The sequence below is a fragment of the Oryzias latipes genome, chromosome 16 (assembly GCF_053564925.1).
Source record: "Oryzias latipes strain Hd-rR chromosome 16, Olatipes_Hd-rR_3.1".
NCBI lineage: Eukaryota > Metazoa > Chordata > Actinopteri > Beloniformes > Adrianichthyidae > Oryzias > Oryzias latipes.
The window spans coordinates 26,955,338-26,977,154 of record NC_136252.1 but is presented as its reverse complement, the minus strand read 5'-3'; the positions used below and the strand labels follow the sequence as shown (position 1 = coordinate 26,977,154).

Here is a 21,817-nt window from a genome sequence, read left to right as displayed (position 1 = left end):
TATTTAGCTGTTGCAGTTTTCCTTGTTGCCTGCTCCAGGTTGCCATTTGCCTGCGGAATTCCAAGGTACTTGTAACTGTCCTCAATGTCTGCTATTGTTCCTTCTGGGAGTGAGACCCCTCCTGTGTGGACTACCTTGCCTCTCTTTGTCACCATCCGGCTGCATTTCTCGAGCCCGAATGACATCCCAATGTCAGTACTGTAGATCCTGGTGGTGTGGATCAGGGAGTCAATGTCACGCTCGCTCTTAGCATATAGCTTGATGTCATCCATGTAGAGGAGGTGACTGATGTTGGCCCCATTTCTGAGTCGGTATCCATAGCCATAGCCATAGCCATAGCCATATATATATATATATAAATAAAGTTTGGACACACCTTCCCATTTGACTTCGCTTCAGCAGCTATGTATCTGTCTTTATATCATTCTTATTTATTGTATTTTTTATTAACATTTGTTTATTTATAATAAAAGTTATTTATTCTATTTCCAGCCATTGAAATTTTTATTTTATTTTATATTTAAAACAAACAAAACAAAACTCGTCAAGTGGGGGTCTTTTACTTTCACAGACTTTCGGTTGTAGTAAGTCGTGTTCGGGTTTGACCAGCAGGCGGCGCAGCCCGCAGGAGGGCGGACCCACAGTGTGAATGGGGTGAGGGTTGTGAGGAGAACTGGGAGTGTCCGTGGAAATGTGGTTCGAGCGGAGGCGGCAGCGGCGCACCTGGGGAATTACAAAAACAAGCAACCCTGGTTTTCCTTTTTGAATTAAATAAAACGGAAGAGTCCCGGCGAACTTCATGCACACAGTCCCAACTGCGGAATATTGAGCATGTACACGACGGAGCGCAGGCGAATGAGCCTGCGCGAGGGGAGGAGGACGGATCCAGTTTGGGTGTCTGCTGGAAGTTTGTGGCATGACTCTGCGGTGTCGGAGCTGGGCGCCTGCAGCGGCTCGGGTAAGCAGGTTGTGTCTCCGCGGAGCCGCACCAGACCCGTGTCGGTGGCTTACATTGTCAACGAGGACGCGTCTGTCCCGCAGACGGAGGAGAACTTATCCCTGAAATGTCTGAAGGAAGCCTGCGCGGACGCACACGCCACTTTAAAAACTTTCTCTTTCGAGACCGTTTCCCTGGGAACCACGGACATCCTGGATAGTTTCTACAACGCAGGCAAGTGCTGGCACGCGCCATGCCAGGTGGTTTGGGGATGGCACACACACACACGAGCCCTTTTACGCAAACTTCTTACGCGCACTCTGAACTTCCGTGCAGATGTAGCGGTGGTGCAGATGAGCGACACCTTCTGCCAGCCTTCCCTCTTCTACCACCTGGGAGTGCGGGAGAGTTTCTGTATGACTAATAACATCATTCTGTATTGCTACAAGCAGGATGGGGATCTGCAGGCTCTTAAGGTAAACATGGACCATGTTTGTTTGTGAAAGCCATTTATGTGAGGTTGGGGGTGTGTATGTAGTAGAGGGAGAGCGTGTAAACAGATGGATAACGGGAAGTGGAGCTCGCCCACAACTTGGGGGTAAATTTCAGAAGAACTGCTATCGCTCTGCAGAAACTATGTCGTAGAAAACAACAGTTAAAAAAAAACAAAAAAAACAACATGCTCATAATTAAAATACCACTGAGAATGCTTTTACAAAAGATGACCAGAGTGGGTCTTTAAAGAGCCATTTGGATAGATTTCTGCCTCACCACAAACCAATTGGAACCGCAAAGTCTTATTTAACTTTTTACAAATTTAAGTCCCTGATCTTTAGTTATGTTATTGTTACCATTATAATAAATATAAATGAACTGGCATAAACATAAATAAAAAAAATTTCTTCAAAATACTAAATAGTTTATAACTTTTGACAGAAGTTCACATAACTGCCTTTCAAAATAAGATACTGACATAAAGGGTCCTCTCAATGCAGCAAATGTAGTAGCTAGTGGAATGACAGCCGTGATTTAAGAAATTAACACTATTTATTTTACCGCTTGTGGTACATCTCAGCCAGAAATTTGCAGATGTAACAAACCAAAATTAAATCAGCTAATAAGTAACCTTTACCATATTCTTTAACCATGTGGTCCTCTTAAAATCCTTGAATTTAATCAAAAATAGAAAATCTGTCTTATATTCTGGTGCGCCTTGGTTCTGGAGGTGCTCACTGACTTAGTTGGATGTTCTGTGGTACACGGCGCACAAAAAGCTGTCCTTCCACTCTGTAAATTAATTGGATAAAGTTAGAGCCAATTTACTTTGCTTTTTCTAACTTTATTACATTGTAAAATGTAAAAAATATCTTTAACCAGAGAGCCACAATGGAGGGGTAAAAGAGCCACATGTGGCTCTGGAGCCTCAGGTTGCAGTCCTCTGTTTTTATCTAATAAGGAGCATCTTAAAAATCTTGTAATCCATTAAAGAAGTGGAAAATTCCAGAGCACCATCCACAAACATGTAGTAGAGGAATGCCGAAGGCTCTCCTTTGTGTGATAACGCAGGCTTTGTGTTTCTTCAGGAGCAGTGTGGGAGTTACACCTTCATCCCTTACATGGTGTCACCTCAAGGCAAACTGATTGCCTGGGACTCAACAATCATGACCTGCATCAAAGAGTGGATGCAGCCCAGTCTCAAGCTGGAGCCACTTCTTACCCCACTAGTGGAGAGGCTGGTGCACCTGCTGAACAACGTGCACATCCAGTCCAGGTCTGTCATACACAGCCCAGCCTGTGTGTTGTCATTTTTGGGACATCGAAACATCTGATAACACATTTCACACTTCCTTTTACCTGGCTAGAATAACTAAGATTGTGAAATCGTGGATGTGCTTTCCTTTGTTGCTTTTGCTGACAGTGAATATTTCCGGGAATCAATCCGGCATGAGATTCGGATTGCACGGGAGCGGTTCAGCGGCCCCGCCTTGAGTGAAGAGTTGGGTCGGATCCAGCAGCGTTTGGACAGCGTAGATCTGCTCACTCCTGATATCATCTTGAACCTGTTGTTGTCCTACAGGGACATTCAGGTGTGTGTCTATACAACAGCCTGGACACAGAGGGGCACAGATATTTAATACCACCATAAAGGGCTGTTGATACATCCTTTTGTGAAGTTTAAGCAAATAAAGTGTTATTAATACACAGAGTTTGGTCATTCTTTACCTGAATAGTCTACATTTTTTATATCCTTTTCAAACTTTTTTTTAAATTTTTATGTCTTTTATTTTGAAAATTAAATACAACTATGTAAGCTTAATTGCTTAACTGAAATAACCAGATCAGATATTGATCGTGCAGCAAGTAATACTATAAATATCAAATGTCATAATGCTCACAATATTCTGCTTTCGTCTGTTCTTTAGGACTATGACGCCATGATCAAACTGGTGGAAACTCTGAACAACCTGCCAATGTGCATGGTAGCAAGGCATCAGAATATCAAGTTTCACTACATATTTGCTTTAAACAGGTACCTGTGTGCTTAGTATTTATATTTTCGTTTGTTAATCACAATGAATCTATTGTATTCTCTCCGTTCTGGCTGCTCCTTATCAGAGCTGATTTAGTGAACATGTCATGTCATTTCTCCATGTTAGGAGAAATCACCCCGGAGATCGTGCTAAGGCCTTGCAAGAAATCCTACCGATTGTGGAGTCGGGGAACAATGTGGCGTCGGATGTGTACTGCTTGTGTGGTCGTATCTACAAAGACATGTTCATGAGCTCCATGTTCACCGACGTGCCCAGCAGAGACCGGGCCTGCTTTTGGTACCACAGCTTTTATTTGCTGATTGAGTCATTATACTACAGCCTTCCTATTCTATTTTACAAGACATGATGCTATAGATGCTTGGTCTTATGTTGTTTTTTCCTTGTTTGCATCTAATTTTTGATGGGATTTCTTTTTTATTAGGTATGGAAAAGCTTTTGAGATGGAACCGACTCTTCACTCAGGCATCAACAGCGTGGTTCTCCTCATGGCTGCTGGACACGAGTTTGAGACTTCAATAGAGCTGCGCAAAATAGGTCTGAATATAAAATCTAACATTGAAATCACCAACATCATTATTTACAAATATTTGCTGATATTTCTATTTATGCCAATATATACTATATAGCAGAAGAAACATCTTTTTATTTGGAAGTTTAACCAGTGAATCATAAATGGTCTCTGGTGCATACTTGTATAGCGCTTTACTACCTTCTTAGAAGGCCCAAAGGGCTTTACAGTCACAGTCCCATTCACCCATGCACACACACATTTACACACTGATGGCGGCTCTGCTGCCAAACACTGGCGCCAATCTATAACCACCAGGAACAATGTGGGGTTTATTGTCTTGCCCAAGGAAACCTGTGATCGTCCAATTGGAGGTCGACCACTCTACCTCTGCACCACAGTTGCCCCCAGACCTTCTTTCCAGTCTGTTGTGAATAAATTATCTCAAATGAAAGCCTGCAGGTACTACACGCCCTCGCCACCCGTCTTTGACCCGACCTCGCTTGCTGAGCCGCCGCTACACGCCCCCAACCTCATGCCTCTGTCAGACTGGTCGGAGCTGCATGGGACAATTTGAAGTTTAAAAAAACAGTAACACTCTTTTTAAAATGGCGGCTTTTCTGTTGGTTTTATCTCCATAGCAACTATTTTATTTTTTAGTTGCCTGGGGATGCCGAACAGATCTATGTAAATTTCAGAAGAATTGTCAAAATGAAAACTTTGGATTTCCTTAGCAACTGAGGTTTTTTTCCCACATTCCTAATACATTCATATCCAATGTTATCTAATTTTTTTCAGCTCTAGCCGAGGATCCATAAATCACATTTTCACAATATACCATTAAAAATTGTGCGAGTAACAGGAGAACGCCACTTTTGTGAGCTTGCCTTGCGCACGCTGTTCAGAATCTACAGCTTACTAATTTCAAATGTTTTTCCACAGTAGCGTCCCAATGATGGTCAAGACGTTAAGAGGCAATACATGAAAATCCCTAGGAAGAGTTTTTATTCGTGGATGATAATAAAAGTGTTTTTTTGTAACTCCTGGGGTGGTAGTTCCATGATAGGTAAAATTGCGTAGGAGGATTCCAGATGTTTACTGCGCACTTTATACACTCTTCTCAGACAGAAATGAACATTTTACACTTTTTCTCTTGTTTTTAACTCTTAAAGTTCAAACCTTCATAGAAAAAGAAGTCCAATGTAATAGCATATAAACAAAGATTTCTGTAGCTCGGGCAAGCTGAGCACATTCTGTACAGGAGACATAGCACAGAGGAGATTGATGGGCAAGTGCACTACTTAAAAAAAATTCAAAAAAGTGCAGTCAAAATTGCACTAAGAAAAACTGTGAGACAGCCAGACCGAGAAAAGTGATCCATGATATAGTGAGGAACCACTGTAGCTCAATCAATAATAACTTGATTTATAAGACACTTTTTGTACAGTAAAGTCAAATGCAAAGTGCTTAGATTTTGAGTGATAGATTGTATATTATGGAATAAAATGACTGTTTCCAACAATTACAAGATGTACGATTCCAAATTTTCCGTCATCAGGAATCATCAGTCTGCTTAAATTAGATTACCGGTTGTCATTCTCACTTTTGTTCCCTAATCTTTGAAAATGAGCCTTCACTTTTATTCTACATAACTCCACGTAACTATTTGAGTCCATTCTTATTTACAATTCATTTAGAAATGTTATTATGTCAAATTAATTTTTCTATTGCTAATTGCATAAATAATGATCAATAGCTGCACTGTCTTAGTATCTTACTCATTAAGACACGAAATTTAAGGTTTTTAAGATGGTCTTCATGAATGCTGCATGCAAATGCGTTTCAGGGGTGACCATCAGCACGCTGCTTGGTAGAAAAGGTAGTTTGGAGAAGATGACACACTACTGGGATGTTGGTTTCTATCTTGGAGCAAACATACTTGTAAAAGAATACAGGAAAGTCATTGAGGCATCTGAGAAACTCTACAGACTGAAAGCTCCAGTTTGGTGAGAAATCTATATCATATTGTGGATTAGAAAGTAACTATACAGAAGAAAGGCTCTGTGTGGACTAACAAATGTAACCTCCTCCCTTCAGGTTTGTGTGTTCCCTTATGGAGACATACATCTTGTATCGTCAGTTTGCCAAGCTGCCTGAGACAAGATCTCCCAAACAGGACACTGTGGACTTCTGGATGGAGTTGCTTTTGCAGAGTTCAAAGCCCACTATCTCAACCGACTGCTATCCAGTAAGTCTACGCTGATAAGAGTAGCTGAAACAGCCAAAACTTAACAGTCTTTCAAGTCAGTGTATGGACAAACACTCCTTACTACAACCAAAAAGATCTACCACAGACGAGGGTCTGGTGCTTCCTCCAATGTGTGTGCTGTGCCGTCCTGTTAATGGATGAGAGTTGTGTTTTGCTGTTTTCAGGTCCTCATCCTAGAGCCCAGTAAACTCTTCCAACCAGCGATTGTGAGCGTGAGCAAAGAGGACGAGAGTCGCACCGTTCACCTGAAACATGTCACATCTGTAAAGGCAAGTAGAGGCCCCTCTGACGGGAAGATGCTCGTCATAAGTTTCGCAGCACTGATTCATAGTCTTTTGAATGTTTCATCACGGCAGCATGTGGGTGGATTCTAATAGAGTCAGAGCACGAAAGACTAATGACATTCCTTCTGTCGCTGGGCTGTGTGTGTGTGTGTGTGTGTTTTTTTTGTCCAATGTGCAAGTGTGCCAATGAAGCCGGTTTGTCGAGTAAATCACTGCAGTCAAACCTGCTTTTAATTGAATTTGAATGTTGCTTCTGCAGAAAGGCTTACATCAGTGGACCTTCCCGGCATCTGCCATTCGAGGAGTGAGGTAAGGAGGACCCAGCGTATGCAAACATCGCTCAGCACAGGGTGTGTTGGAGCCTTTGGCCCAGCCAGGGGACCCAAAACAAGCATGTTGTTTGGGAAACCCTGGCTGATTGTCAGGCTTCTGTTCTGTCAATATTCTCCATCATGTTTGTTATTTGTGGCTTTTCCTTGACTCCCCTGTGGCTACTGCTCAGCATTACAGTCTGCAAATCTGGCCATTTACAGCAAATAACTACAATTAGAGCAAGATGCCTGGCTGCTGAAATCATCAAAACACTTTTATCAGATTACAGAATGATGAGGGAGGGAAAGAAGAAGCCTTTCTATTTTCCCTCCCTGTTTTTCTCTCACCAACTAAATGCAAACGTTTCCAGAGATCTAGAATGTGATGGTCCGGTTTACTTTTTCTATGTTCAGCAGAATCTCATTTGCATGCAAAAGCAACTGTCTGACATTGACTCTTCCTTTCTAAAGTGCGTCAAAGATTGACGAGCGGAGCTGCTTCCTCTATGTTCACTACAATTCAGACGACTTCCAGCTTTGCTTCCCGTCTGAGACTCACTGTAAGAGGTGGGTGACTCCTACAGAGCTGCAGCGCTTCAGTGTGGCCAAGTGACGAGCTTACGGACTTAAAATCCCCCTAGCTGGATAGCAATAAACAGATGAATGCTTAGATGAGGATCATTTGACAGTTTAAACACTAAGTGCAGCCATTGGCTTGGAACAGAGGAAAATGATGAAACTGCTTGAGTCATGCTTCCTTTTAAACCCTTCTAGACGGAATATCCGGAGGCCAAATTTGCTTTGGTTCATGTTCCAAGTGAGAACTCTTTAATGTAATGGAGCACCATAGACAGATTCAGCTATTTGGTCACATTTTTGACATTTTGTCAAAAATTTAGTAAATAAGCTTTATTGTTTTGATCCTAAACTGACTCACCTTTTTGCAAGTAAAACCATCTGGTTACTCAGCAGTGTTGTCATTTTAACCATAAAGAAACCATAAACTCATTAGGAAAATGTTTGCAAAGGTCGTAAATCAAGCGTCTCTTTCTTTTTGACTGACCTCTTTACTTCCTTTCCCTCCTGGACTTAAGAAAAATGCAGGCTGATGCTTCTTAACTGCAAATTTGTTTGTTTGTAAGCAAGCCAAGCTCGAGGATATTCATTCCTGTACTCTGTATCAGAAAACAGACTGAAGCAGTGAAGAAGCTGAACTGAGCATTTCATTTTTTTGGTTTAAATACGCTTTTAGTGGTTTGAAATGTTTCTTCTTCACTGCGTTTAGGCCTGTATGAGCTGCAGTGACAAAGGTGTTTTGTTTGGAGAATTCATTTTTGTAGTTTTGATTGAACTGTGATCATTTTGGGGGCAGCAGGTCTGTTTGTACTGATCCTTCCCATCAGTTTGACTGTCATAAAAAAATGATTTTTATGTTTCTTCTTTTCCCACCAGCTTCTGTGAGCTGGTGAACTCTCTGATCCAGCTGGCTGAAAACCCCTCCCAGAACCGGGAACATCTGTCTGGGGGAGTACTTGAGGTCAGTCACAGGCTTTTTTTGCAATCCCTGTTGTATTTTAGGTCTCCCTTTCCGTAAAAAGTAAGAAAAAAACAACAGTAACTCTCGGCACCAGCAGATTCCCAAGCAGGGATTGCTGAAAGAAGAGTCTCTTTTTCCACACATCTTCCAATGAAATGAACATGAAAGCTGTGTGTTATAAAAGAAAGATACTTTTTATTATTTTTACATGACATTTCTCCAAAGCTTTACATCATTTTTTAGGTTCTTCTTTATTTGTCTTACAGTTTGTTTATGAGACCAATGAAAACGGTGACAAGGTGGTCCTCGGGAAAGGGACATATGGCGTTGTGTATGCCGGAAGGGATTTAAGCAACCAAGTCCGTATTGCCATCAAGGAGATTCCTGAGAAAGACAGCACGTATGAACATTTTATTATCTTCTCTTAAGAATACTGGACTTAAAGATTTCCCAAATCCCTAACCACCTTGTGCTAGAGTGTCCTCCCTGTGACTGGAAGGTCATGAGTTCAAATCCAGGCCGAGTCATACCAAAGACTTTAAAATGGGACCCAATGCTTGAGATGTTTGACTGCTTGACATTCAGCACTAAAGGGTTGGAGTGGGGGGTTAAACCACCAAATGGTTCCCGAGTGTGGCTGTGTCTGCAGCTCACCGCTCCCCCAGGGGATGGGTCAAATGCGGAGAACAAATTTCGCATACCTAGGTGTGTGACAGATAGTGGGACCTTAACTTTAACTTTAACTTAACACCTCAACAAACCTTGAACTGGGAAATTTTTCAAGAAATGATAGCTGCCTCTAAAGGAATCTCAAGTATATGTTTAGACATGTTGTTTTTGTTGTTGCTCTTTAAACTGTGTTGTAGTTTAATGCCATAACAAAGGTATTCATTCAAGGAAATGGTATAAGTAGATTTGTATGCATTTGCTGGACTTTTATTCTAGAAACATCTATCTTCCTCTTCGTGCTCATTTATTGTATATGCTGTTGTTTTTCATGAAGTAAGCCTGCAACTACTGTATATATATATATATATATATATATATATATATATATATATATATAGTATATATATCCAAATCTGGTATTTCCAAGTCAGAATTGAAACTTTAACATCAAGTCAAACTAGCTTTTCCCTTGTGACATAAAAACTTCAGACACTGCAAGTTTTCCTTATATCAGATGACATGTTCTGTTCATTTTATCACAAGAATGTTGTTTTTGTTTGTGCAACTGAGGCCGACGTAATTTCTCACCTCGTCACATGATCTGTTGTGTTGTCGAAACGTAGACACGACTTTATTCTTCTGCTTACTCAGGTATTCTCAGCCTCTCCATGAAGAGATTGCCCTGCACAAGAGACTCAAACACAGGAATATTGTCCAGTACCTGGGTTCAGTCAGTCAGGATGGGTTCATCAAGATCTTCATGGAAGAAGTACCAGGAGGTACCCCCCACCCCCCACCCCATGATTTAAAATGTCTAACATGCCATGTCAGGATGCATTTGAGGACTCGTGCTGTGATCATGCTACCGTTTTTGAAATGATGAGTTTAAATAAGGGAAATCTTATTCAATTTTCAGTTTTATCCAAAATTGTTTTTGAAGAAATATATTTCAAAGAAGGACATTTTTTTGTAAACAATAAAGGCTATGATTGGAAAGGTGGAGAATGTATACTTTTTTCAAACCTTTCACAATTGAACTGATAATTCTGAAAGCAAAAGTCTTTGTGAAAACTGTCTATTCACAGTATTATGTGTTTGTGTGTATGTGAAGAACAATCTTTACCAAAAAAAAAAAAAAAAATTTAATTCCACCTTCTAGGAAGTTTGTCATCTCTTCTGCGCTCCAAATGGGGTCCTCTGAAGGACAATGAACCCACCATCATCTTCTACACCAAGCAGGTCCTTGAAGGTCTGAAATACCTTCATGACAACCAGATCGTCCACAGAGACATTAAGGTGAGTGGAGACCTTTTTAACCTCCCCACTCTGAAGTCATGTCGTCTGTGCTTGTTGGAGTAGGCTGGCTCTTCTGTTCCTCCTCCAGGGGGACAATGTGCTGATCAATACCTACAGCGGAGTGTTGAAGATCTCCGACTTTGGAACCTCTAAACGCTTAGCGGGGATTAACCCCTGCACAGAGACATTTGCAGGTGTGAGGCCCGCTTTCTCTGATGAATTAAATATTTTATAAATGCATATTCACTTTTCATGTACTACCTGTCAAATGAATTAAATCGATGGCTGTTGTGATCCATTCCCAATAGGAACGCTTCAGTACATGGCCCCAGAGATTATAGATCAAGGACCTCGCGGTTATGGAAAGCCAGCAGATATCTGGTCCCTGGGGTGCACAATCATAGAAATGGCCACAGGCAAAACACCGTTCCACGAGCTGGGAAGTCCTCAGGCAGCCATGTTCAAGGTAAACAAAAAAGTGTTGGTGCTTATTTCTTTTTTTTTTGTATTGATTGTGTTTGAGCTAAAATAAGAACTTTGTTTCTGTTGTTAAAATGGTTTATCACAAAAACACAAATTATCATAACCTCAACAACAAAATGAAATCAGTTTTTCCAGTCCGCACACATTTTATCATATGATCATATGTTTGACACAAAACTTAAATGTGGCCAATACTCCAGCTGGTTCTTTTATGAATCATGCTTTTTTATTCTCTTATATTGGAATTTTAAAACATCACATTTATATTTATCCACCATTATATTAGCTGTCATAACAAAATGACTGAAGTACAATTCAGCTAATATGAAATCTGTATTTTTCCAAAAAATTAAAAGTCAATAAAATTCTAAGAGATTCTTGACATTGCCAGCCTTTTTAGAAATTTGAAAAAAAAGTATTATCTGTCTTCTTTATTATATTTCATATTCTTCTAGTCAATGGGAGCATATGCTCTTTTATTTTTGTCAATTTTTATGTCCTTAAAGTTGGTCTATGGGAGTTACAGTTTTCATTTTTATGCTTTGAAAAATGAAAATGTTGATTTTTCAAAAGTCGTTGGGTTTAACACAACTACACAACACAACCTTCTTTTCCCAAACTAGCTTTTGCATGTTTAATGAATTTTTACTGTAGATAATTTTTTTATGCTTGATTTTTTTTTTTTATTTTACAATTTTAACATTTTATGTAAGTATTATTTTCTAAATACTCTTTTAATCATATTTGTTTTTTTGTGTGTGATTGTTCTGCATAATTGCATTTAAATCAAGCAAACTAATTCAATATTTTTTTCTTCTAAGTTAAAGTTCTGAATTTATTTGCTCCACGATGTCCACAAACAGCATCCATATAGGACGTAAACTTCAAAACAATTCTTGCTAAGCCCTCATTAACCTTTACAACCTTCTCCTTTAGGTGGGCATGTTCAAGATCCACCCCAAAGTTCCTGAGTGTATGTCCGATGAGGCCAAAGGCTTCATCATGAGCTGTTTCGAGCCAAACCCAGACAACAGAGCCACGGCGGCAGAGCTGTTGATGGACACCTTCCTCAAGTCTCCAGGCAAAAAGAAACTGAAAGTTCTTCAGAAATTAGAGAGTGATGATTCCATTAATTCTGGTGAGGCATCAATTCACTTGACGGCTTTCCACAGTATTTCTCTCTCCTTTTGTAGTGTTAATACAACATTCCCACTAAAGTGTTAATCCCAATCCACTGGCACTACTCTGTGATGTTTTGTTTCAACCTCTGTGAAAACTGTTGATGAGATCAGCTGCATTTCTCTGAACACTTTTGCAGCAGACTATCAGCGCAGCTTGTCTGTGCCCATTTCTATCCTGGTCGAGGACACGGATTCCTACTCCGGCTCGGTTGACATGCCTTCCTCTCTGGACCTGAGAAAACACAAGTCTGTCTTCCAAGCAAATGAGATCTCAGAGAGTCCACCCAGCACCAGCGGCTTCTTGTTGTAAGGGAGATGCTGCTTTAAAGAAAGAATATATAACATTACTGTACAAAATGGAAGGGATGCAGAATTTTGGCGCTTTTCTTGTTATTTGCATTTATTGATTTCTTTTAGCTTTTTCTGTTTTTTGCAGAAAACCTAATGGCTCTTCAGTAGACATGAGCAGTCCAGCTTCATCGGAGGAGAATATCGGTCTCTTTATGCTGAGAAAGGACAGTGAAAGGAGAGCAACGCTGCACAGAATTCTCACAGATTCACTAAATCATGTTGTCTCTAATATACAACAGTCTCTGCCTCAGGTAGGTTAAAAAAATAGTCCCAGCAACATATCAGGTCACTGAACTTTAGTTTTTTTAATTGGTTTGCACTTTGCATGAGCCTATAATAATTACTCCTTCAGTTTGGTATAGATTCACCCCTGATAGAAATGTTGGCATCAAAAGTTGTAATTTTCAATCGGTTCTTCTCCATTTAAAGTGTGATGACAGATGCCTTACTGCTGATCACATCATCAAACTTGTCACTTGCTTGCGAGACAACATCCGCTCCCCTAACCGACAGCAGCTGACCAGAGGCCTCCTGGAGCTTCGCTCAACCCTGTTAGCGTCAGGAATACCTGTGAATAACCTGCAGGTGGTGCTTTTTAACTTCCAGGATGCAGTAAGTCAACTCCAAAGTCTGCCCCAGGAACCTCTGTTGTTTCACCTTCGTGGCCTCTTGAATGCAGGCACTACCTCTTTATATCCACACTTATGATCTGCTCTGATAGGTGAAGAAGGTGCTGAAGCAGCAACAGGTAAAACCTCACTGGATGTTTGCTCTGGACAACCTGCTGAGACAAGCAGTGCAGGATGCCATAACTGTCCTACTGCCAGGTAAGCTGATAAATGAGTACACTGCTAACTTTTCAGTCATATTTGACCAGATATATACTTAGTCAGCTGTATGATAGTACATAAGGGGACTTCCTGAAGTTTTTAAAAGAATAAAAAACAGGTTGTTTGCTTTTTAAAGTTCCACTCTGACCATCTTTTAATGTATTGTAAAAGTGTTCCCAGAGGTCTCTTAATTATGATTATGCTGTTTTTAGGCAAAAGTCAAACACCTTTGTTGTTTTGCAAGACATATTTTCTGCAGAGTGGCATTAGTTGATTGGAAATTGTCCTCTGAAATGTGGGTACGACTGTTGGCGTGGAGTAAGCCTGCCCTCCTTTCCCATCATCCATCCGTTTAGATGGACCCCCGCTAGCTTACAGCCTCTCACAACCCCAACATAATGTTACAGGCGCAAGAAAAATGGCAAACAATGTTGGAGCTATCCAGCCGTACAGTTTTTATTTTATTTAATGCAATACGCTTCCATACAGAAACACAATTTTAATTAATTTTAATTTTCTATATATATATATATGTACTCCATCATCAGAAAAATGCCACAAGAACTTATCTATTGCAGTTTCATGATATCGTCCTTTCTTTTGAACATAAAATAGTTTTAAAAAAAATAAAATAGACAGAGAGTTCTTTATAGAAGCAGCAATAAAAGAAAAAAGGTAATTCTCCCTGAAACTAAAAATGTGATGCTAATAAAATGACCATTATGAATTTCCTTTAAAAGAAATATGCATTTATTTAGATTTGAAACATTTCCATGTCTTTATTTTTTTTATTATTATTCTTATTTTTACCTCTAACTGTTTAGAACTGAAGATTCAACTGCAGTCCTCATTTGAATTCGAGGACACCCCCCTGGAGGGCCAGCCTGCTGACCCAGACACACCTGTAGTTCTTGCTCCTGACCAGCTGGGGGAGCCAGCAGACACTCTACGGGCAGCAACCAAGAAAGAAAACCTGCTCACCGTCGACCTCAGCTCCCCCACTCATATCATTCTCGACGGCAACTGTACTCTCAGTGAGAAACTGAGAGATCTGAGGATCGAGACCAGGAGGTAATCTTCTTCTCCTTCTTTTTCATCGGAATTCTGTGGTTATTTCTGGGACATTCTGAAAAACTATTTTGCTTTGAATGTTTACAGGAAGTGCAGAGAGCTTTGAAGTTGCTGTGATTTCTGCTTAGGGGTGATGTGCTGTGTTTCAGGTTGCTGAGTCAGCTGTCTGAGAAGGAGCAAGAGTACCAGATGCTGCTAAGAAACTCAATGAGGAGGAAACGGCAACATATAGATGCGCTGAGGAAGGAGACTGTCGCTGAGGGTAAATTTCTTTTTTTCATTTTCTTTTTTCAACAAAACTTCATTTATCCAGACTTGCAAATAATGTGAGTTTGATCTAAATCATATATATTTTTAATCTAAAGTTTATGTGATCAATAGCTTCATCCTCTTCTACAGACCTTGGTGGTTGTCACACAATCCTTCTTGAATGTAAAGAAAAAAAGTGATTTGAGATTGTCTTGGTTTAGATTTTAAGTTTTAACATAGATATCCAGGAGATGTGTTCCTCTCTGTCTGAGAATCACATTAAAGCTTTCCGTTGTCATAAAACTTGCTACAACAGTTGGTTTGTTGATAAAATTAGTAAGAAGGGAAAAAACTTAGAGACATTTTAGAAAAAAAGAACTACTGAAAGGAAGAGTGTAGTAAGAGGTCATGCAACATTCTCAACCAGCACAGCAAGCTGCAGCATGAAGAGTTAACAGCAGACCAATCCCTCTCTGCAGTCATGATGCATCAGGGCACTGTGCTGGTTTTTCACTCTCACAAGAGTAAGTCTGCACCGCACCTCAGCTTCAGGGCGGATTTCGCTTTACTGGTTTTTGTCCGATTAGCCATGAATGTGCTCAAACTTGTCAGTTGTAATGATTTGAGATTATGGCCGTGGAAACTGTGCAAACATAACCAATGTTTCAGTTATGAGTACCTGTAACACCACTAAACCCTTCCTGGATGTCAGTGGGATCCTCATGGTTGCAAGATTTCTACGTTCTAGATAAGGAGCTGGCCTCACGCAAGAACTCCAAGCCAGAAACAAAGGCTTTGGTCCGCTGGCTGAAATCCATCCAAGTGGATCAAGACACTATTGATAAGGTTACTTTGACTGATTATCTGTAATGTCATCCAAGCTGGTTGGAGAAACTCACCCTTTTCTTTTTATAGTTGCTGGCTCATGAGTTCACCTTGGACTGTCTTCTGTTCATGGCCTGCAGGGAGGACCTGGGTTACTGTGGATTAAGGTGAGCTGCTGGGAGTGCCAAAGTTGCCTCATCATCGGTTCAAGTTGCTTTGCAGCCAAAGAATGTATAGAAATGTTTCTACATTTCAACCATGTGTTCCAGAGGCGGCATGCTGTGCCGACTATGGGCTGCTATCACAGCCCACCGGAAGACTCATCTTAGCACTCACAACGAGATGTGCGAGGACACTCTTCTGTGATCGCTCCTGATTAGATCACTGGAGGATGTGACCCGTTGGTCAGGAGGAGCATGACAAGAAAGCTGCTAACATTTCCTAGAGTTGGTGAAAAGCAAAATGGGCTTTGGTTGCTTTGTTTAACTGTGAATGTTTTTTTTTTTTAGAAAATCTCCCGATTTTTGTTTTTCTCTAAAATATAATCAGAGTTTTTTTTTTAATTAAGTTCTCAGGGCTGTTGTATTTGGACACACTGTGTCTCCGCACAAACTTAACTACCACCTAATATAGCAAAAATTGTCATCTTTGTTCATTTATAAATGAACTGTAAATAATCTGTTGCTTTTAACATTATTGTTAAATAATTTACTAAAACAACTTTTTAGCAACAATTTTTAGTTGTATTAATGCATTAAAATGTTTTTTTTTAATAGGCAGTGTTAGGTATAAAAAAAGGACTCTGGTTTTATGTCTTTTGTTATTTTAAATCATTTGGATATAATGTTTTCATTGCTGGCCAACATCCAAATGATTATTTATAGATATCTATTAGTGATGCTGTTCACTGTGCTCCACAGAAAACTAAGGATCTAACTTATTAAGAATACTTTTAAATACATGCCACTTTCTTTCAAGGGAAAATAAAGAAGACTAATTTCTATCACATATCCTGTTCAGGTATATTTGCACAATATAGAGGAAATATTTCATTTATTATCTGTATGAAGGTTTTTTTACTGAAATGTTTTTTTCCGGAAAAGCTGACGGATGAGGGATAAGCGTTAAAAGTAGTTATATTACACGTGTCTTGTGTTTTCCAAATGTTGAAATCTTCATAGAAACACCAGTGTATTTTTGTCTTGGGGTACTCCACATGTCTGTATGAGGACAGTAACAATTGATTGACATTTCATGATGCCTGATTTTTAGTGTTATTGTTTTAACCAATGAAAATTAATTAAAACAATGTTTCGAATCTGTCCTGAAAGCAGAGATCATGTACTTTTTATAGTGTGTCAATACTGCATTGTGCTCCTATTAGTTGTGGTTTTGACCGGAAGGCTGCACAATAGTGTGGCTTTATAAACTTTGTTGAGATGCTGACTTTAACAGAAGGGATAATGCTCATTCAAAAATAAAATCTCTTCAGTGTTATTAACAGAAAATATTTTTATGTGTTGCTTCCAGACATATAGGGACCTTCTTGTTTGAAATTTAATCATTTTACCGCTCACAAAGAAAGTACTTTACAGCTTGTTTTTGTAAGACTAATGTATCAGACACAAGTGGCTGAGAATCTATTGATCTGGGTCAGGAGGTTGTAAATTCATCTAATGTTAAATGTTGTTAAGATGAGTCAAGGAGGGGAAAAGGGGACCAACTCAGGATCACTTGAGATAAATTGTTAGCTGTGTAAAAAAGTTTGCACTTCTCACATGATTGCATGGGATGTACAAAGCTCTACAAAATTGGTGTTAAATTTGCATTCATCAGAGGTTTGCTATAGTAATTTAGCCTGATTTATGATGGGCTTTATCCTTCCCAGCATCACAAGGTTAAAGAAAACAGTTCTCTCTTACCTCATGATTTTCCTCCCTTGATCAATGAAGCTGTGGAAGTGTGAATGTGGCCCAATAAAGTTCAGCATCTTTGCCTTGTTCCCTTCAATCAAGTCAGTAGGAGATGGAGTACTTAGATGTTATCAGACAAACGTTCATGGTATCCCTTCACCTCTGTCCTCTGCTTTCTTTTCTTCATAGATTTCTTGTCATTTTAAAAGTACTTCATATTTGTGTTGACATTTGGGACCTTAAACTAGTTTCAATGAAAGAATGTTTACTTTTCGAGTGTTTCAGATGTCTTCTAGGTAATTTTGATGCTGAGCAGTGGGCAATCCAGTAGAGACTCTTTAAGTCTTGCAGCAGCTGTCCCTTTAGGTTCATTTCTTGTCCCCTTAGGGTCATTTCTTATCACAGATGGTTGAATGAGTTCACCCCCTTGAGCTGAAATTATAGCTTTAAATACTCAGCTGCATTACAACAGTCTCACTTGCAGAGGAGAAGCATTTACACTATTCAAATTTCACTCAACTAATGCCGTTTCTCATTGTTGTGTGTAACTTGAGTGTTGTCTCCTTCACATATCCAACAAAATGTTCCTTTTTATCCCCTCTGTAGAGTTTAGCTTATCTTACACTTTTTTAGTATCTACTGCCTTTGTGCTCTTCCTCATCTGGTCCAAACATCCCTTATGTCAGCTCAGTCTGGAGGTGGAGTTATGGGATTGTGGTGGTCTCTTGGTCGGATTAAGGCCAACACCTAACGACCCAAAACCTCAAGGATTACAAAATGTGCCCCCTTTTTTTATTTATTTATTAATTTTGCATCCTCCCACGGCACAGGTGCACTTGCAGTTCAGGTTTGCAGAAGGTCCCTGCAATCTTCAACTGTTGCAAAATGCAAATCTTGAATGAAAGTGCTGCCTTGTGACTTATCTTTTGCAGCAGACCCTGCCGTTCTTCCTGATATGAAGTCTGCAGGATGTCTGCAGGCGCTCCTGCGTGAAAAGTTGCACTTGCAGCATGCACAGGGCTGTTCATGAGCTTGCTTTAAATTGCTTCTCTTACAGTAAACTTCTGTTATGAGTCATGAGTCTTGTCATGATTGCCACACCTTACCACACCTTGAACTCTTGATGGCACACGAAAGAGTTAAAAGTTTGGATGATGAACTATTGAATCACAAATGTGATTCCTGAACTTTGGCAAAATGCAGCCAAAGTTAGTGCCTGAGTGACCTGGACTCTTCAAATAGCCTTCAATGTAATGTGAATATTATCTTTATGACTGACAGAGGGAGGTGGAAACTGTTTTACATGCAAATGACTGGAATGCAGTAGTTTTATCTCTGTCACTCCACTATGCTTCAGAAGGAACAGTAAGGAGCTGCGGCTGCAGTTTAGAGCACTTTAAACACATTCCTGCCAGAGGAGAGGAAGACAGCTGCTCTTTGTGTGTCAGCCTCATCTGGAGAGACATTTTTCACCACTTCTGTCTGCAATTAAGCCTCGCTGTGGTCCGGGGACTAAAAACACGGATTAATTGTGTGTTGGATTGCGTGTGTAAAAGCATCTGTGTGTTTGTGTGAGAGTGTGTGTTGCAAAGCTCTCCAGGGGAGCGACCTCAAGACCTTTCACCCATTGTTAATCTCTGTTGTGTATCCCCCCTCAAAGCCACTCGCTCATGTGACGCTGAATCAATGAGCACTGGGATGATCCTGGGACCTTTGGACCTTTCCGCTGACAGCAAAAAATGTACTTTTTTATTCCCCCAAAAATTGATTTATTTATTCTTTCAAAGTAGGCAAGAAACAGTCAACTGGAATTGATTTATCTTTCATAAAAGAAGATGTCCTCTGTACAAAATTATATGTATATATATATATATTTTATTTTATTTTAGTGAATGCATATTGTTTAGATATTTCATTTAGTGTTTGTTTTTCTTGGTAATAAAAAAAAGCCCCACTGTTCTCCACCGAACAAAAGGGCTTAGAGCCAATTAGAAAAGAGTTCATGTGATAAATATGTATTTGCTGGCAGCAAGTTAGGCCGGCAAAATCAGCTCAAAATGGTAGATGACCATGTCCTGGTGTGCCAACCTTCCATTGTGGATGCGGTCCAAGAAAATGTCAGAATTCATCAGGGTGAAACTGTTAAACAGTGGTTTGGGGAGAATAGCACATTCTTTAACAGCTGGAGTTCAAGACACAATAGTTGGACTCTTCCATCAATGGCACAATTCGATTTACGGCTTTTACTTCTTTTCATTCCCTTTCGGATATTTCTTGTCAATATTTTTGTGTTGTCCTATTTTTCTTTTCAATGAATGTCCAAAGTAAAATATTATCATTGTTCCAAGATTCATATTAGTTCTACTTTAAGTTTTTTTTTTTTTTCAAATATTGTCTCCCCTCTCGCCGCAGGCTCTGGCTTTTTGAATAAAAGCTACTTTTCCTGGTAGCTCTCTCCTGACTGAACACTGAGGCTCAGTCTTACGTGTTCAAAGTTTTCCAAATGCAACCAGAGGTCAGGATGAAGGCAGTCTCAACCACTCATTCCATCTCTTTCCTGCCTCTGTTATTTTCCTGCTCTTGTCATCTTGGGTTGCCATGGAAATAAACGCTTGAGGAGGGAGAAAGCTCTTTTATTAAGGCAGTTGTGCGATTGGTAGTAGACTAGCGGTTCTGACATTAAGGGATTCGCGCACTCATAAACAGAGAGTGCGCTGGAGCAGAAGGGAGGTGGGGAGGCTGGGTGTGAGGGAGAAAGAGATGAGAAAAAGAAGAATGGCGAGAGGCCCAGGGGGGGAGAAAGCATAGAGGATCCAGTTCCACGTGTTTTTGGCCCTGTTTCTGACTCATAGCACATTTCAGACAGTTACGTCATGATGTGCGAGACTCTCTGCTGTTTGAGAGCGACTACAGTGGAATCTTGTTGAGGGCAGCAAAGTCAGCCTTTGGTTATGCAACCTGTTGCTGGAGAGGTCAGGAAAAAATGGTCTCAGACCTGCAATGTCTACTAGCAATGCTCAGCTTTCTCAACTGCATGCATCATCAGAGCACTTTAAAATGAAGTTGAATAAAAAATATAAAGTTATAAACAAGACAATAAAATCTTCTTTTAAGGGGTTTAGGGGAAGGTAAAGTGAAAAGAAGGGATGACTGATCTTTCCCTTTGCCCCTTAAAACTCTTGGCTTTATTAAAGTCCTGCTTTGGCGCTGAGTGTTGCAGTGATATACAGTGACATATAGCACATCCGCCGCGGTGGTATCCCCATTATTATGCTTCAGTGTGAGCAGTGTTAACCTTGAACATTATCAACAGAGGATATCCTCATCCTAGAGCTGACTTCAAGTTGACATTGATGAAAAAAACAAGACTGTAAATGGGTAATTTGAGTAATGAGGACAATGGTGATATGCAAGGTAAGGCAAGGCAAGTTTATTTGTATAGCACAATTCGTACACATAGTAATTCAAGGTGCTTCACAAAACAGAAAAATGCATTAAAATCACAATACATCACAGAAATAATCAACGTAATATTTACTTTAAAAGAAAAGAAAAAAATTTGAAAATGTATTTAAAATTAAAGGAAGGAAAGGAAAGAAAAGTGCAGATAGGACCTTTCAGTCATATACACGGCTAAACAGAAATGTTTTAAGTCTAGATTTGAACATGAACACAGAAGAGGGCTGTCTTACGACTTCAGGGAGGCTGTTCCAGATTTTAGCTGCAAAATATTTAAACGCTGATTCCCTTTGTTTAGTTCTAACTCTGGGAATCAACAGGAGGCTAGTCCCTGAGGTCCTCAGAGTACGAGATGGTTCATATGGCACTAACATGTCAGAGATGTACTTTGGTGCGCGGCCATGGAGAGACTTGTACACAAGCAGAGCTGCTTTGAAGTCTATTCTTTCAGGTACAGGGAGCCAGTGCAAAGACCTGAGCACAGGACTAATGTGATCACACTTCCTGGTTCTGGTCAGGACTCGAGCAGCAGCATTCTGGATGTACTGAAGCTGTTTTACAGCTCGTTTGGAGAGGCCGGTGAGCAGGCCGTTACAGTAGTCTAACCTACTGGAGACAAATGCATGAATAAGTATCTCCAGGTCTGGCTTTGACAGATGAGCAAAGGTTCCTTAGCTAAATTGAAACTTCAGACACTGGGAATATTTTGTGTAAATCACAACAAGCACTTGAGTTAAATCTATGCTAATGAGCAGATCTAAACATGTAAAAAAAAAAAAAAAAAGGACTTTATTTTTACTAATTTACCATCTTTCAATACTCAGCAAAGAAAAACAAAAGTGTGTCATTAATAAAGCATTTCTATTTACAGATCCATACATTGTGGTTTCAGAGCATGAAGCAAGTGAAAACAGGTTTTCCAACAGAATCCATGATTGTGGATCATGGTCATCCTTGTGATGTCCTGCTTGCTCCTGTTTTAAAAAATGCCACGTTTGTCTAGAGCAAATATTGTGTAGTCAGTAGTATATACCATGGGCTTGGTCAGTGCTCTCTAGGGACATTCTGAACATTCCTGCCATTGTTTTTTTT

General features: G+C 40.0%; 1 protein-coding gene across 6 annotated transcripts; it reads left to right on the top strand.

Moving 5' to 3' along the window:
- The first annotated feature begins 615 nt into the window (after nucleotides 1-615).
- On the top strand, nucleotides 616-16,861 carry si:ch211-1i11.3 (mitogen-activated protein kinase kinase kinase 5). 6 transcript variants are annotated; one of them, XM_023964355.2, is made up of 29 exons: nucleotides 616-958; nucleotides 1,042-1,171; nucleotides 1,274-1,413; nucleotides 2,521-2,708; nucleotides 2,856-3,024; nucleotides 3,361-3,467; nucleotides 3,595-3,765; nucleotides 3,911-4,023; nucleotides 5,844-6,003; nucleotides 6,095-6,245; nucleotides 6,431-6,535; nucleotides 6,810-6,859; nucleotides 7,333-7,428; nucleotides 8,314-8,398; nucleotides 8,665-8,798; nucleotides 9,719-9,846; nucleotides 10,227-10,363; nucleotides 10,452-10,557; nucleotides 10,672-10,829; nucleotides 11,783-11,984; nucleotides 12,165-12,333; nucleotides 12,464-12,629; nucleotides 12,808-12,990; nucleotides 13,100-13,205; nucleotides 14,033-14,279; nucleotides 14,429-14,541; nucleotides 15,277-15,374; nucleotides 15,444-15,520; nucleotides 15,623-16,861. In XM_023964355.2, the coding sequence occupies exons 1-29, from the start codon at nucleotides 917-919 to the stop codon at nucleotides 15,717-15,719; spliced, it is 3,828 nt and encodes a 1,275-aa protein (XP_023820123.1). In that variant the 5' UTR covers nucleotides 616-916; the 3' UTR covers nucleotides 15,720-16,861. The 6 variants fall into 6 exon arrangements, with proteins under 6 accessions (XP_023820123.1, XP_078789897.1, XP_078789896.1 ...); XM_078933771.1 differs by having other exon boundaries at nucleotides 15,241-15,374; XM_078933770.1 differs by having other exon boundaries at nucleotides 635-1,171; nucleotides 12,168-12,333.
- The last annotated feature ends 4,956 nt before the right edge of the window (nucleotides 16,862-21,817 follow it).